Source organism: Onychostoma macrolepis, chromosome 13, assembly GCF_012432095.1.
Source record: "Onychostoma macrolepis isolate SWU-2019 chromosome 13, ASM1243209v1, whole genome shotgun sequence".
Classification (NCBI taxonomy): Eukaryota; Metazoa; Chordata; class Actinopteri; order Cypriniformes; family Cyprinidae; genus Onychostoma; species Onychostoma macrolepis.
Window position 1 is genome coordinate 28801397 of NC_081167.1, and position 14785 is coordinate 28816181.

At 39.5% G+C, this 14785-nt stretch overlaps 1 protein-coding gene across 1 annotated transcript in view; it reads left to right on the top strand.

Moving 5' to 3' along the window:
- Positions 1–14785, top strand: part of lhcgr (luteinizing hormone/choriogonadotropin receptor) — a 31744-nt gene that overhangs the window by 3379 nt on the left and 13580 nt on the right. The window contains 1 exon segment of the mRNA XM_058796648.1: positions 3109–3180. Coding sequence (XP_058652631.1) covers positions 3109–3180 — 72 coding nt within the window.

Here is a 14785-nt window from a genome sequence, read left to right on the forward strand (position 1 = left end):
GTTGCAATTTCTCCCACTGAGTTTTCTTTCTCCTGTTAGCATGATCGCAATAACCTGTTAGTTTCCTTTGGCTCTGAATACACTAACAGGCCTGGCTGTTAGTAGCTGTTAGTCCTGCTAAAGAGTAGCAGTGATGCAACATACACTTCTCATTATAGTCCTGCTTACGCATGACACCTCTACCTTTTCTGAAAAAAGTAATGGGGGAGTTGTTGACACGTGGTAAGCTTGTGAAAAGTACTATCCAAAATAGATGGGTCAAGTAGTTTTGTCTGACTGACGGGTCTCTCGATTCAGCTTGCCATCGCTCCCGCTGAGCTGATTATGCTAAGAGAGTCTGTGTTTTATGTCCTTGAGGCCTTGAAATCATCTTCTTCCTCTAGTGAAACCTTGAGCCCTGATAAGAGTGCAATCAAGAACATGAGATAAATGAATAGTGTCCTTAAAATAAGAAAAAGCTTTCAAAACTGTAACCCTGTTTAAAAACTGTAATGTTTTTAATTCCAATGGGGTTGAAACAATTATGTGGCAAATATCATTAACACAGTTTTGGAAGGAGCAACTGTCCAAGGGTAATTATTTGTACAGTGGGTACAAAATAAATATTTGAATAATAATATAAATTAATATAATACTATTGTAATACTACTAATAATAATATTTTAAATAATTGTACAACTTAATAACAATAATAAGAAAATATTTTCTATTTTATGATAAATTGTTGTTGTTGTTTTGAGTTTACTCAAGTTAAACTTATTTTGGTAGTTTGTAGAAAAGGCCTTTGATTCTTAATAGTAGGATAGTTTTAAATTGATTAGTTTTACAGCTTTATTTTTGATTTATCAATCTAAAAATTGTAAAAATCCATAACATTCTGCATTGTGCAGTAAATTCCACTGGCAATTCCTTCCACGTTTTCTGCATCATATAAAATGAAATATACACTGTAAAAAATGACTGTGATTTTAACTGTAAAAATTTTTGAAAATGCTACAGTAAAAACCTGTTAAATGGTTAACGGTAAGTTCCTGTAAAATTTACAGGGAAAAAACGTAAACTGACGTTCCCAGAATTCCCTGCGTTGCATTTTAAATTTTGTTCAATTTATTTTTTTTTCTTTGAAATAACTATGTTTCTATGTTTTTTAAAAACTATGTTTTTTCTTATCAGTTATGTTTATTAGGGTTGTATGTTACATCTAATGTTGTTAAATTAATGTTTATTGCATATTTCAGTTTAATAGGTTGGTATATTAACATTATATCAGTTAATGAAATTACAATATTTAACTGTAAATTTAAGTTAAAACCGTAAAATCTAAAATGTTGTTACCGTATTTTTTATGGTAGAATTCTGGCAACAACAGCTGCTGTTTTTTTACCGTAAATTTTATGGAATTTTTTTTACAGTGTACACATCACTTAAAATACCACAAAATATCAAAACAAATGACATTCAATTATTAGCATTCTTTTCAAGGAAGGAAGGAAGGAAGAAAGGAAGTGAATAAATCATAAAATCAATAAATAAACATAATTAAACTTCACACTTAAACATGTTTTGAGGTTTCTATATGCATGTACAGAAGACTCATTTCTAGTAGCTTACACAACCTCCCTGTGATGATCCAGCCCTTAGATTTCCAGCTTTTTTGAGGAAATCTGCCAGCTTCCACTCCAACCGAGAAGCTTCACGAGCGCTAACAAGAGCCAGGCGGTTACTCCACACTCACATCGTTAAGACCTGCACTGTAAAAGATGAATCAAGCAGCACTTCACAATTACAAACTCAGAGCACGGTGACCCTCTCTCAAAAACAAACCTAAGTGATAATTATCCGATTGCAAAGGCTCCAAACTCTTAAGCGAAACACGGCCCAGACATGCTAGACATAATTTGATGTAATTACTTGTAATTTGCGTAGTCATTTTTAGCAGCGCATTGGAAAATGTTATTGTTTGAAAATGAAGGGCGTAATGAATGTTAAATATTTACTGTACTTTTATTACTGTAAATAATATCTGTATTTGAGTTTGTTTCTTCGTGGGATTTAGAGAAATTTTACTATTCCATCACTTGCTCACCAATGGATCCTCTGCAGTGAATGGGTGCCGTCAGAATGAGAGTCCAAACAGCTGATAAAAACATCACAATAATCCACACCACTCCAGTCCATCAGTTAACATCTTGTGAAGCCAAAAGTTGTGTGTTTGTTAGAAACAAATCCTTCATTAAGATGTTTTTAACTTTAAACTATTGCTTCTGGCCAAAATATGAGTCCTCAATCCATAATGCTTCCTCCAGTGAAAAAGTCAATCTCCTGTTGTCTTCTCATAACAAACTCCACCAACATATTTGTTTAGAGCTGTTTTTACTGTTTTGCTTGTTAACAGTGCTTGATCTGTGCAGATTTCTCTCCTGATTCAGACGAGACAACTTTTACACTGAAAGCAATATTATGGATAGAGGACTTGTGTTTTAGCTGGAAGCAAAGGTTTGGACTTAAAAGCGTATTAATGGTTGGTTTGTTTCTTAGAAAAACAGCTTTTCACTTCGCTAGATGTTAATTGATGGACTTGACTGGAGTGGTGTGGATTTCTTGTGATGTTTTTATCAGCTGTTTGGACTCTCATTCTGACGGCACCCATTCACTGCAGAGCATCTATTGCTGAGCAAGTGATGTAATGCTACATTTCTCCAAATTTGTTCTGATGTTTCATACAAGGATATGGCAAAAATGGTAAGAGTAGTACAGTTGTATACTATTCTGAATAGTTTGATTTTACATGGTTGAATGGAGGTCAAATGTCTGTTCGTTTCAGATTTTGGTCCTTGCTGGATAAGCTTTTATCTGCTTTGTCTCAGGGTGGAAGTGCTTTGCTGACGTACAACTTCCTTGAGGCTTATCAAACCTTAAAGTTTACCCTAATTTTCCACAGAATAACCATTATTATTAATTTAGTCCAGTTTGCATAAACATTCTTATGCTTTCTAAAGACAATGTTTCTGAATGGTTGCTAGTGCATTGCTATATAGTTGCAAAAGGTTTTTATTAAAATCGTAAACCACTAACTCATGTGAAATTATGATTTAATCTCAATTTCAGAGATTTGAACTACATCTCACTGAGAACCATCAGCACTCACAGTTTCGACGGCCTGAAAGGAGTAAGAAGAATGTGAGTATTCATTGTTCTTAAGAAATGATGACAGATAACCAGATGTTTAGCATGTCCAGTGAAGGGAAATGCCATCCATCAACACTCCTCTTCATGCCATCTCCACATCATGTGATCTGTGAGGAACATCTTTGATGTTCACTCCCTGTTTCAGAACACAGATTAGAAAGAGATCTCAATGTCAGTTTTTCCTTGCAGCGCTTTGAAAAAGCTCAGGACATCCAAGTTGGGAGGAACAGTTTGAGCGCTTGCACAGAATAGATTATTCTTTGGCGTGAATAGTGAGCATTAAAACAGCAGTATTTTGTCAATGACAGTTTTAATATCACACTCAGAGTCCAATGGGTTCTGTGAGAAATCTGTCTCTTTTGTCCAAAAAGAAGCATCTCTTTCTCTAGAAATGGTCTCAGATAAGATGTGTTTGGATTATATAGGCTACACTGAAAAATTCACATTGGAACTAACCTTTAGAAACCTTTTAGCTCTAAAATGCAGAACTTTATAATGCAATTACAACAAACAAAAACCTGAATTGGAATGTGCAAGAATGCAATGCAATTACACATTTATATAATGATCATAACAGAGCCGTTTTGTTTTTAGTAGTAGGTACATTTGTGTACATTATTAGTGGTACAGAAGTATTTTGGCTGAACGTACTGCTTCTTTTTAGCATTTATTTGAACGGTTTATGAACATGAACTAGGTCTAATAAAAATAATACTTTTATTCAGCATTAACGCATTAAATTGATCAATTGTGACAGTAATGGTAATGGTTTTGGTTATTTTAAATTGTAATAATATTTTACTGCATTTTTGATCAAATTTCAAAAACATAAAAATCTTACAGACCTGAGATCAGCACTTAAAGAGCAGCAATTCGGTTTATGGCCTCGACAGTAAGAGATGCGGTAGACTCTGTACTGACCCCAGCATTGCGTGACCTGCGTGCGGACATACAAGCGACCAACAATTCTGTTAAAGAGCTAAGAGCGGAGCTTGAAGGACTAGCTAGCGCGGCGAAGCAGACACGTGACCGAATTGATTCCGTTCAAGCAGCTGCACGTGAGGATAGGAGGACAGGGACATGTCTTGCATTGAAGTGGACCGGTCACATATCATCACCATTTTTTGTTGCTCAATCAGACGTACGTTCTCTGTAATGTGCGGTCTGATTTGTTTCTTGTTTATAGTTGTTTGTTGTTCCTGTTTCTGTGTTGCTTTTATTTTTTACAACATACATTCATAATTTTATTTTACCTTATTTCTAAAAGGATTTTTCATCTAGGTGGTTTGGTAGAATGCACACCAGCGTTTACATGTTACTTACAGAATGGGAGTGATTTTGCTTTTCTTCATTTACTGAATACAGTTTTGGGATTATGAATTCTAAAAACATTGAATAAATATTTTATCATTGAATGTGAATGGCCTAAATTCTGCTGTTAAACGTACTCATGCATTAGAACATTTACACCGTAAATCGATTTCCTGTGCACTGATACAAGAGACACATTTAAAGCAATCTGACATGGATTTCCAGAATAAGTTTCCAGAATAAGTATTCACGAGCTCACATTTACATATAATAAACTGAGTAAAGGTTATGCATATTTGGCGTGCTGTCCAGGGAGAGGGCTCCGAGCTCGGTAATTACTCCCAAGCTCAGGGTACTGGTTGTGTTTTTGCTCCCCATGTGTTCTGTGACCCAGTTTTTCCCCTGTCTGATTGTTAATTTGATTCCAGGTGTGTCTACTTAGTTCCTTGATTGTCCTGTCTTTAAAAGCCCCAGTCCTTTCAGTTAGTGTTTGTCGGTCTTCGAATGTCTAACCTGCCTGTGATCTGTGTTACCTTTTGGATTAAAATCTCTAGTTTTGTGAAATTCCTCATCTCCTCGTTCCTGGTTCCCGTGCTTCCCTTGATTCCCAGTGAAGTGTGACAGGTACTCCCCCTGTCTGGGGAGAGGGGTCCGAGCTCGGCATTTAACCCAGACCCAGAGCATCCCCCTCAAAGATGCAATAAGCACGGGACAGCAGCCAGAGAGGTGCATTGACAACCCCCAGAATTTGCAGAGCTTAAGGTTGGTGGGGTGCTGGACGTCGCTTGGAGTAACGGCACTGCTGTGGCCTTAGAGAAGAGAGTTTGGCTCCTGCAGGAGCAGACACCGTTGTGGCTGTGGGAACAAGAGAGATAAAGGCTCCTGCTGGAACGGACACTGCTGCGGTATCTGAAAAGAGAAAGCGGCTTCTATGGAAGTGAGCACTGCTGCGGCATCTGAAAAGAGAATCAGGCTTCTGCTGAAGGGGGTACTGTTGCGGCATCTGAAAGAAAATGTGGCTCCTGCGGGAACGGACACTGCTGCGGCATCTGAAAAGAGAAAGCGGCTTCTGTGGAAGTGAGCACTGCTGCGGCATCTGAAAAGAGAATGTGGCTTCTGTGGAAGTGGGAACTGCTGCGGCATCTGAAAAGTAGAGATGAGAGGGAAATACAGATAGGGCTTCTGCGGGAGCAGTCACTGCTGCGGCAGTGGGGAAATGCAGATAGAGCTCCTGCGGGAGCATTCATGTGCTGGACGTCGCTTGGAGTAGAACATTGCAGTGGTATCTGGAAAGAGAATGTGACTTCTGCAGAAGCGGGCTCTGCTGCAGCATCTGAAGAGAGAATGAGAGTGCTGTGGCAGTGGGAAGTAGAGATGAGTGGGAAGTAGAGATACAGGCTACTGCGGGAGTGGGCACTGCTGCGTCAGTGGGAAGTAGAGATAGAGCTCCTGCGGAAGCGGGCACTGCTGCGGCATCTGAAAAGAGAAAATGGCTTCTGCGGAAGCAGACACTGCGGCGGCATCTGAAAAGAAAAAATGGCTTCTGGACAGTGGGGCTGCGGGCCATGGGTAGGGGAGGGTGTTGGGAGTGGGGTAAGGAAAAGACTGTGGATGGGTCTGCACCACTAGCGGAGGCATCCTCATGCTAGCATCTGCTATGGAAGCTGGAGGTCACTGAAAAGGACAGTAGCCCCTCACTGCAGAACAAAAGATCCAGGGGCCGGGGTTGGATCCACATCCATGGGGTGGAGATTGGTAGGTTTAGGGGTGGGGATGGGTGGGTTTAGGGATCAGGGGGTGGGGACGGGTAGGTTTAGGTAAATGTAAGGTGGGAGGAGTTGGATCTAGATCCAACCACACCCCCTGGATCTTGTGTTCTGCAGTGAGGACCATCTCGAAAAGGAAGAGGGGTTAGAAATAACAGGAGGAAAAGACATGTGAGGGCCTGTGTTAAAAGCAGAGGCAGCCTCATGCTTGCTTCAGCTGGTGTAGGTCATGGGAAGGGAGTGGGGGTTTGTGACATCCTGCAGAGCCTGTGTAGTCTGCACCGCTAGCGGAGGCAGCCTCACGCTAGCGTCTGCTGTGGGAGCTAGAGGTCACTGGAAAGGAAAAGGGGTTAGAAGTAACAGGAGGAAAAGACATGTGAGGGCCTGTGTTGCAAGTGGAGACAGCTTTGCGCTTGCTTCACCTGCAGGCTACGGGGGTTTGTGGCATTCCGGGAGAAAAGCTGTAGAGCCTGTGCAGCCTGCACTGCTAGCAGAGGTGGCCTCGCGTTAGTGTCTGCTTCAGGAGCTGGAGGCCACTGAAAATGAAAGGGGTTAGGGGAAGTAGAAGGAAAGTCTGAGATGGGCCTGCGTTGCAAGCGGAGGCAGCCACATGCTTGCTTCTGCTGCTGTAGCTGTAGGCTGCGGAAAAAAGGGGAGTGGTTTGTGACTTTGGCGAGACATGCTGAAATATCCCGGTAGTCTGCAGTGTTGCCAATTTAGCAATTTGTTGCTGGATTTAACAATTTCTCAGACTACCCTAGCGACTTGTTTTCAAAGCAACTAGCAACAAATGTAGCTATTTTAAAATTTTTATTTGGAAACCTTTTAAAAGTGATAAAATTATAAAAGGCATGCGTTTTTCTCTTAACCACACGAAAGGAAAACGTATTGAAACAGCTGGCCAGCAAAGCGGCACATCGGCTGGTAACATTAGACACTTTGAGGTAGGTGCCTAGCAGTACGCACTTTATATATGAAATAAGTTGCAGGTTGCACTTGTTCAATAATTGTTTATGATACGCCTTAATTTTTTAGTTTGTACTTATGATTGTTAATCATTACTGTTGGTCCACTGTGAGATTAATTTTGTTTTCTGGTTAAGATCAACGGTGGAAGAGAAGTTTCACTGTTTATTATCTGACTTATCCATCCATTTATCAAAATGAAATGGGTAAATTAAACATGGGTAAAATGCTGGTGAAAAATGCGGAGAGTTTTGAGTAATTTCAGTGTGTATTCTAAGCACTTGTTTCATGCTTACATAATGACATTAATATCCGATGATGTCACGACGTCATTTGCCTTTAGCGATTTTTACCAGAAAATTGTTTGGCAAGACTGGTGGCCTGCAAAACAGAAGTTAGGGGCCCGGCTGCATATGGCGCTGCGGCCGGAAGAGCCGCAGTGAAGGCTGAGCCAAAGCGGGAAATGAGTGAGGCTTTGCCGCGGTAAGAACTGGGGCAACGGCCCAGGCTCGTTGAAGGCCTGCTTCTGCGACCCGACGCTTGCAGAGAGCCACCTGTGCTTGAGCAGACTGATTGCCCATTAGTGGTGGGTGGTGATTTTAATGCTGTCGTAAATCCTGCTTTGGATAAATCTCAATCTGTCAATCCATCTTCTAAATTAAAACAGTCAATCCATCTTCTAAATTACTGAATAAATTTATCACTGAGCTTAACTTAATCGATCTTTGGAGAATTCAGAATACTAAATCTAAAGACTTCACTTTTTTTCTAATAGACATAAGACTTTCTCTAGGATAGACTACATATTTCTCTGCCCATCTTTAATTTTGTCTAATTCCTCCATCTCTATATTACCAATTTTATGATCTGATCATTCCCCTGTGTTATGCAATATTCCTCTTTCCAATATTAAAGCCAAATCCCCTAGATGGTGCTTTAACATATCATTATTAAGTAATCAGACCTTCATTACTTCTCTAAAAGAATATTTAAAGGAATTTCTTGAAATATGCCCTCTGACGTGGATCCTTAAATACTGTGGGAAACGACCAAGGCCGCATTTACACTGCATGGTTCAAGTGACCCAATTCCGATTTTTTTCCTCCCATGTGGCACAGATCGGATATGGCCCACGACCGTGTAAGCAGGAAAAAATTGCATGGATTCCAATATTCTCAGATTGGTTTCAGGCCTCATTCATATGTGGAAATAAATCAGATATGAATCGAATACAATTACGGTAAGCGGTCAGATCAGATATTCCCCTGTAAATGCGACTCCTACATCATTGAAAAGTGGGGTTTTTTTAAACATTTCGCGCTACAGACATACCTGTAACAAATGAAACATCTCTAGTTGAGTAGCAGAGTTCGTCCGTCTTAAATAATTTAACGATCTGACGCTGAAGTGTGCTGCTGTTGTCAGTGACGACGGCTCATGCACGGACGAGCACTTCAGTCCTGTTCATTCCATTGAAACCACAAAATTAAATGCACACAAACATGTCCCTGACTTTGATATACAATCACTGATGAACTCATTTGGTTTTAATTACTGAAAAAACACAGACGATGTGATGTGACATGCTAAACATTATACTACCTGAGTATTGCACTCATTTGCAACGGATATATAATTATTTTGATGTAGCCTATAGATGTAACTATTGCATTAAAAACATGTCTATATGAATTCCATGTCAATAAATTAAACTCAATGTATTATTCAAATTGATTTGTGATGTCATATGCTATTTTTGGCTTGTTTCACCAAGTTCAGTGTAAAATGCACACATCGGATACGGGTCACTTTTAAAAGAAATGTAAGCACGTCGTCCACAAAATCGGATATAGTCACAAAATCGGAATTGGTCATCAAGACTTGCAGTGTAAATGCAGCCCAAGTGTACTATACGAGGATTCTGTATATCTTTCTCTTCTACTCTTGCCAAAGCGAAAATGAACCAGTTTACACAATCAGAAAATAAAATCCAATCATTACAAAAACAACATTTTACTTAGCAACAGGCTACACAGCTGTCCTCTTTAAAAGAAGAATATGATTTACTTTCACACTCAAAGGCGGAATTTATCTTGCATAGGACGAGGCAAAAATATTATTTTGAATCAGAGAGACCTAGTCACCTATTGGCCCTTAGGCTGAAAGAGTCTAAAGCATATATTAGCGCAATAAAATCATCTGATGGTCAGGTCACCATGAACCCTGCGGTGATTAATGACATATTTAAAGGTTTTTACTAGTGCTGTCAATCGATTAAAAAATGTAATCGCGTTAATCACAGTCCTGGACTGTGATTAATCATGATTAATCGCAAATTTAAAATACTAGGATTTACCTATAAATGTGTTGAAATAAAGAAATGCATGACAAACTAGTTTAAGGAAACAGAACCTTTCACACTTCTGCCAGGTATGAGACATAATCCTTATTATTCTTTTATCATTATTCTTTTGTTTTTATTCGGCCATTATCAGCCTTTAAACTGGCAATATAACGTTTATCAAGCCACATCACTTCAATCCCAGGATACATTTACCCAACTATTATCAAAAGTGTTTCTAAATAAATACAACAAAACATTTCTTGCGACCTTACGTGAAGTATTATGACAAAATGCATTATAAAGAAGAATTGGAGAACTGCAGCTGCATTAGAGCTAATATTAGCATCATGCTTCATAAGACAATTTATGAGATTAATAGTGCACGTTTACTCAGAACTCACTTCAAACCACCATCGAGTGTTTGTAATAACTTCCTTTTGCGATCACATGTGGAATTTGGTCATTTACTGTTGTTAAAATATGCTATTTATAGCCTTTTATATCGCTGCACAAATTAGCATTTCAGATGTACACATTAAACTAAAAAAAAATCACATACAGACCATATCCTATCGTAATCGTGTGTTTATTATCTTATATAATCTATAGTGGCTGTTGTCAAGTTTATTTCTGCTGTGTAAAAGCCTTAACATGTATGCTCTGCTGAAACTCACGTTGTTTGTGATGTTACCGCCTCTCCGTTCTTAAGTTGCCAGGGATACATTCCAAGTATAATACACATTAGTAAAAGGATCTTTTTCATTTTTATTTGTCTATATACACTTTGGGCGGCTGTGGTACATTAAAAAAGTAGCCCAAAACGGCTCTGTAATTTTTCCTGTGACAGTATTTTCAAAATAGCCCACTTGTGCCGTTACCCTGGCAACACTGGTTCGCTGTACCCTCATCACACAATGATAGATAACCTTCCGCGCTGCGATGATGGGAAGAAGTTAGGGTCAAACCTTATCAAGCGATTAATTTGCGTTATAAAAATATTAACGCATTAACATTTTTTGATTAATCGCATGCGCTAACGCGTTAACATTGACACCCCTAGTTTTTGCACAAATTTGTATAAAGCCGAAACAGATTTTGATGAACCAATTTGTAAGCAGTATTTAGATAAATTGGAATTGCCTCGGATCTCACAGGTGGATAAAGAATCTTTGGAGGCCCCATTAAGTTTGGAGGAGCTCCATATCTCTCTAAAAAGCCTTCAAAAGGGCAAATCGCCGGGTCTAGATGGTCTCCCCCCTGAATTATATTTAGAAATTTGGGATTTGGTAGGGACACTTATGCTTAATTCATTTAATTTTGCAATTGAACATGGTCATCAGTTGAACATCAAAAAACCTACATTAAACACTTCTCTGATAGAAAACTACAGACCTGTCTCTCTCCTTCCATTCATAGCGAAAACACTCGAACGAGTTGTCTTCAACCAGGTATCATTGTTTCTTTCACAGAACAACAAACTGGATGCTAAACAGTCAGGTGTCAGGAGTGGCCATTCAACTGAGACTGCGCTACTCTCGGTCACTGAGTTTTTTTTGCAAAAGTCGATTCCAAATCATCAGTCCTCATTCTGCTGGATCTATCTGCCACTTTTGACACTGTCAATCATCAGATCCTCCTGTCCACCCTCTCATCACTGGGCATCACTGGGATTCCACTTCGCTGGTTTGAATCCTATCTTACTGGTAGGTCTTTCAGGGTGGTCTGGGGAGGAGAGGTATCCAAAGCACATCAACTGGTCACTGGGGTTCCTCAGGGATCAGTTCTTGGACCCCTCCTCTTCTCCACATACACTACATCACTGGGTCCCATCATACAGGCACATGGCTTTTCCTACCATTGCTACGCTGATAACACACAGCTCTACCTCTCTTTTCAACCAGATGATCCAACGGTAGCTGCACGGATCTCAGGCTGCCTGGCGGACATCTCGGCATGGATGAAAGAACATCACCTACAGCTCAACCTGGCAAAGACTGAGCTTCTTGTCTTCCCTGCCACTCCGACTCTACAGTATGATTTTACCATCCAGCTAGGTACTTCTACAATTACCCCATCAACTTCGATCAGAAATCTTGGTGTAATCTTTGATGACCAGCTGTCCTTCAAAGAGCACATTGCAAAGACTGCTCGATCTTGTAGGTTTGTACTACACAACATCAGACAGATCAGGCCCTTTCTGATAGAGCATGCTGCACAACTTCTTGTCCAGGCCCTTGTCATTTCTAGGCTGGACTACTGCAATGCTCTTCTGGCTGGACTTCCATCAAACACAATCAAACCTCTACAAATGATTCAGAATGCAGCAGCACGACTGGTCTTCAACAAGCCCAAAAGAGCCCATGTTACACCTCTCTTTATCTCCTTGCACTGGCTACTGGTTGCAGCTCGCATCAAGTTCAAGTCAATGATGCTTGCATATAGAACAACCACTGGCTCAGCACCCGCCTACTTCCACTCACTATTACGAATCTACATGCCCTCCAGAAGTCTGAGATCTGCTAGTGAGCAACGCCTCATGGCACCATCACAGAGAGGCTCAAAATCACTTTCCACAACATTCTCGTTCACCATTCCTGGCTGGTGGAATGATCTTCCCACCCCTATCCGGAAAGCTGGATCTCTGTCAATCTTCAAGCAACATCTGAAAACTCATCTCTTTCGACACTACTTGACTTCATCCTAAACTTAAAAAATAAAAAATAATTTATTCCTTCCCTTGCTAGCTTGTACTTATTTGAACAATGCCTGAGACTTGGTGTTGCGAGCACTTTCTCTGTCTGATTGCCTCTTCGAGATGAATCGCTTTATGTATTCCCCAATTGTAAGTCGCTTTGGATAAATGCATCTGCAAAATGACTAAATGTAATGGTGTATTTCATAGAGATAAAAAAAATAATCATTGATATCATTACTTCTTAAAAAAGGGAAAGATCCATTAGATTGTTCCAGCTACAGGCTGATATCACTTATCCCATGTGATCTTAAAATCTATGCTAAAGTTTTTGCTTCTTGTATGGAGAAGGTAATTCATAGTTTGATCAAGCAGGACCAAACCGGTTTTATCAAGGGGCGCAATGCATCTGACAATATGTGTCGACTCTTTCATATTCTTGACTTTGCAGACTCTCGTCCGAGCCCTTGTGCGTTTTTTTTCACTTGATACAGAAAACGCCTTTGACAGGCTAGAGTGGAACTATATGTGGGCAGTTCTGCAATGTTTCGGCTTCAGTGAACATTATACCACTCACCTGCAGCATCAGTCTTGACTCTTGACTGGTAATATTATTTCCCCCCCGTTCCCTTTACAGCGGGGAACGAGGCAGGGATGTCCGCTTTCCCCCTTATTGTTTTGCTTATCTTAAACCCTTAGCACAAGCCATCAGGAAATCTGAAGTATCGATTAAGATTCATGATCATAATCATAGTATTTCATTGTATGCTGATGATATTATTCTATATTTAGACCACTTTGATGTTTCAGTCTCTAGTATAATTGAGGAATTTGATCATTTTAGTAGCTTATCAGGATACAAAATAAATTGGAGCAAATCTGCTTTAATGCCAGTTAATTCTTCTAGTCCCTCATTTATCCCTATTAAAGGGATAGTTCACCCAAAAATGAAAATTTGATGTTTATCTGCTTACCCCCAGGGCATCCAAGATGTAGGTGACTTTGTTTCTTCAGTAGAACACAAACGAAGATTTTTAACTCAAACCTTTGCAATCTGTCAGTCCTATAATGCCAGTCAATGGGCACAGAATCTTTGAGAGAGAAAAAAACATGCACACACAAATCCAAATTAAATCTTGCGGCTCATGACGATACATTGATGTCCTAAGACAAGAAACGATCAGTTTGTACGAGAAACTGAACAGTATTTAAATCATTTTTTACCTCTGATACAGGCAATGTCCAACCATCCTGAGCTCATCCACAACATCCGGCGTGTGACGCTTCAACGGCTCTGGAACATAGATATATATTAATACATAGATATATATGTAGATCCTTATGTATCACAGCCCATAGAAACAGTCGCTAATGAGGCATCTATGTATATATATCTATGTGCCAGAGCAGGATGACGCATCACGCGCTGGATGTTGTGACAGTCGGACACTGAGGTTTATCAGAGGTAAAAAATTATATAAATACTGTTCAGTTTCTCGCACAAACCGATTGTTTCTTGTTTTAGGACATCAATGTATCGTCACGAGCCGCAAGGTCTAATTTGAATTTGTCTGTGCATGTTTTTTTTTTCTCTTAAAGATTCTGTGCCCATTGACTGGCATTATATGACTGACAGACTACAACAGTTTGAGTTAAAAATCTTTGTTTGTGTTCTACTGAAGAAACAAAGTCACCTACATCTTGGATGCCCTGGGGGTAAGCAGATAAATATCAAATTTAAATTTTTGGGTGAACTATCCCTTTAAGGAATCTTTCATCTATTTGGGCATTACCATATATAAAAACATCCATAAGATTGCCAGAGACAATTTTAATAGTATTCTAGTTAAGGTCAAAAATGACATTCAAAGATGGAAGAATCTTAAAGTCTCTCTTCAAGGAAGAATCTCCACAGTTAAGATGAATTTGTTACCTCGGTTTAACTTTTTTTTCTTTATGCTACCACTTTCTCCCCCTCCAGGTTACTTTAAGGAGATCAACTCCATACTTTCTCAATTTATCTGGAATGATAAGTGCCCCAGAAACAAACTTACCACAATACAACATCCTATTTGCGCAGGAGGACTGTCTGTACCAAATTTTGAATTGTATTATTGGTCGTTCCAACTTAAGGCTCTTTATAATTGGGTCGATCCTCAATAGAAAGTTTCATGGAGAGTGATTGAAGCTGACAAGGTTAAGCCAAATAGACTCCAAGATATTTTATTTACTGGCACAGGTGAAAATGATAAATATGGTCCGGTTGTGGCTAATTCTATTACAGTCTGGAAAACGGTTGAGCGTCTGATAGGAGGACCCTTCAAATTTTGTAACAGTACACATTTATGGCACAGTTTTAATTTTGTATGCAGAAATTGTCCATTTGTCCAACCCTCTTGGTCTTCTTTAGGCGTAAACACGTGCAGTGATCTATATGATAACCAGGGCCTCTGTTCATTTCAGACCATTTAAGAACAAAATTTTGTTTATCAGCATCCGCATATTTTGTCTTTCTTCA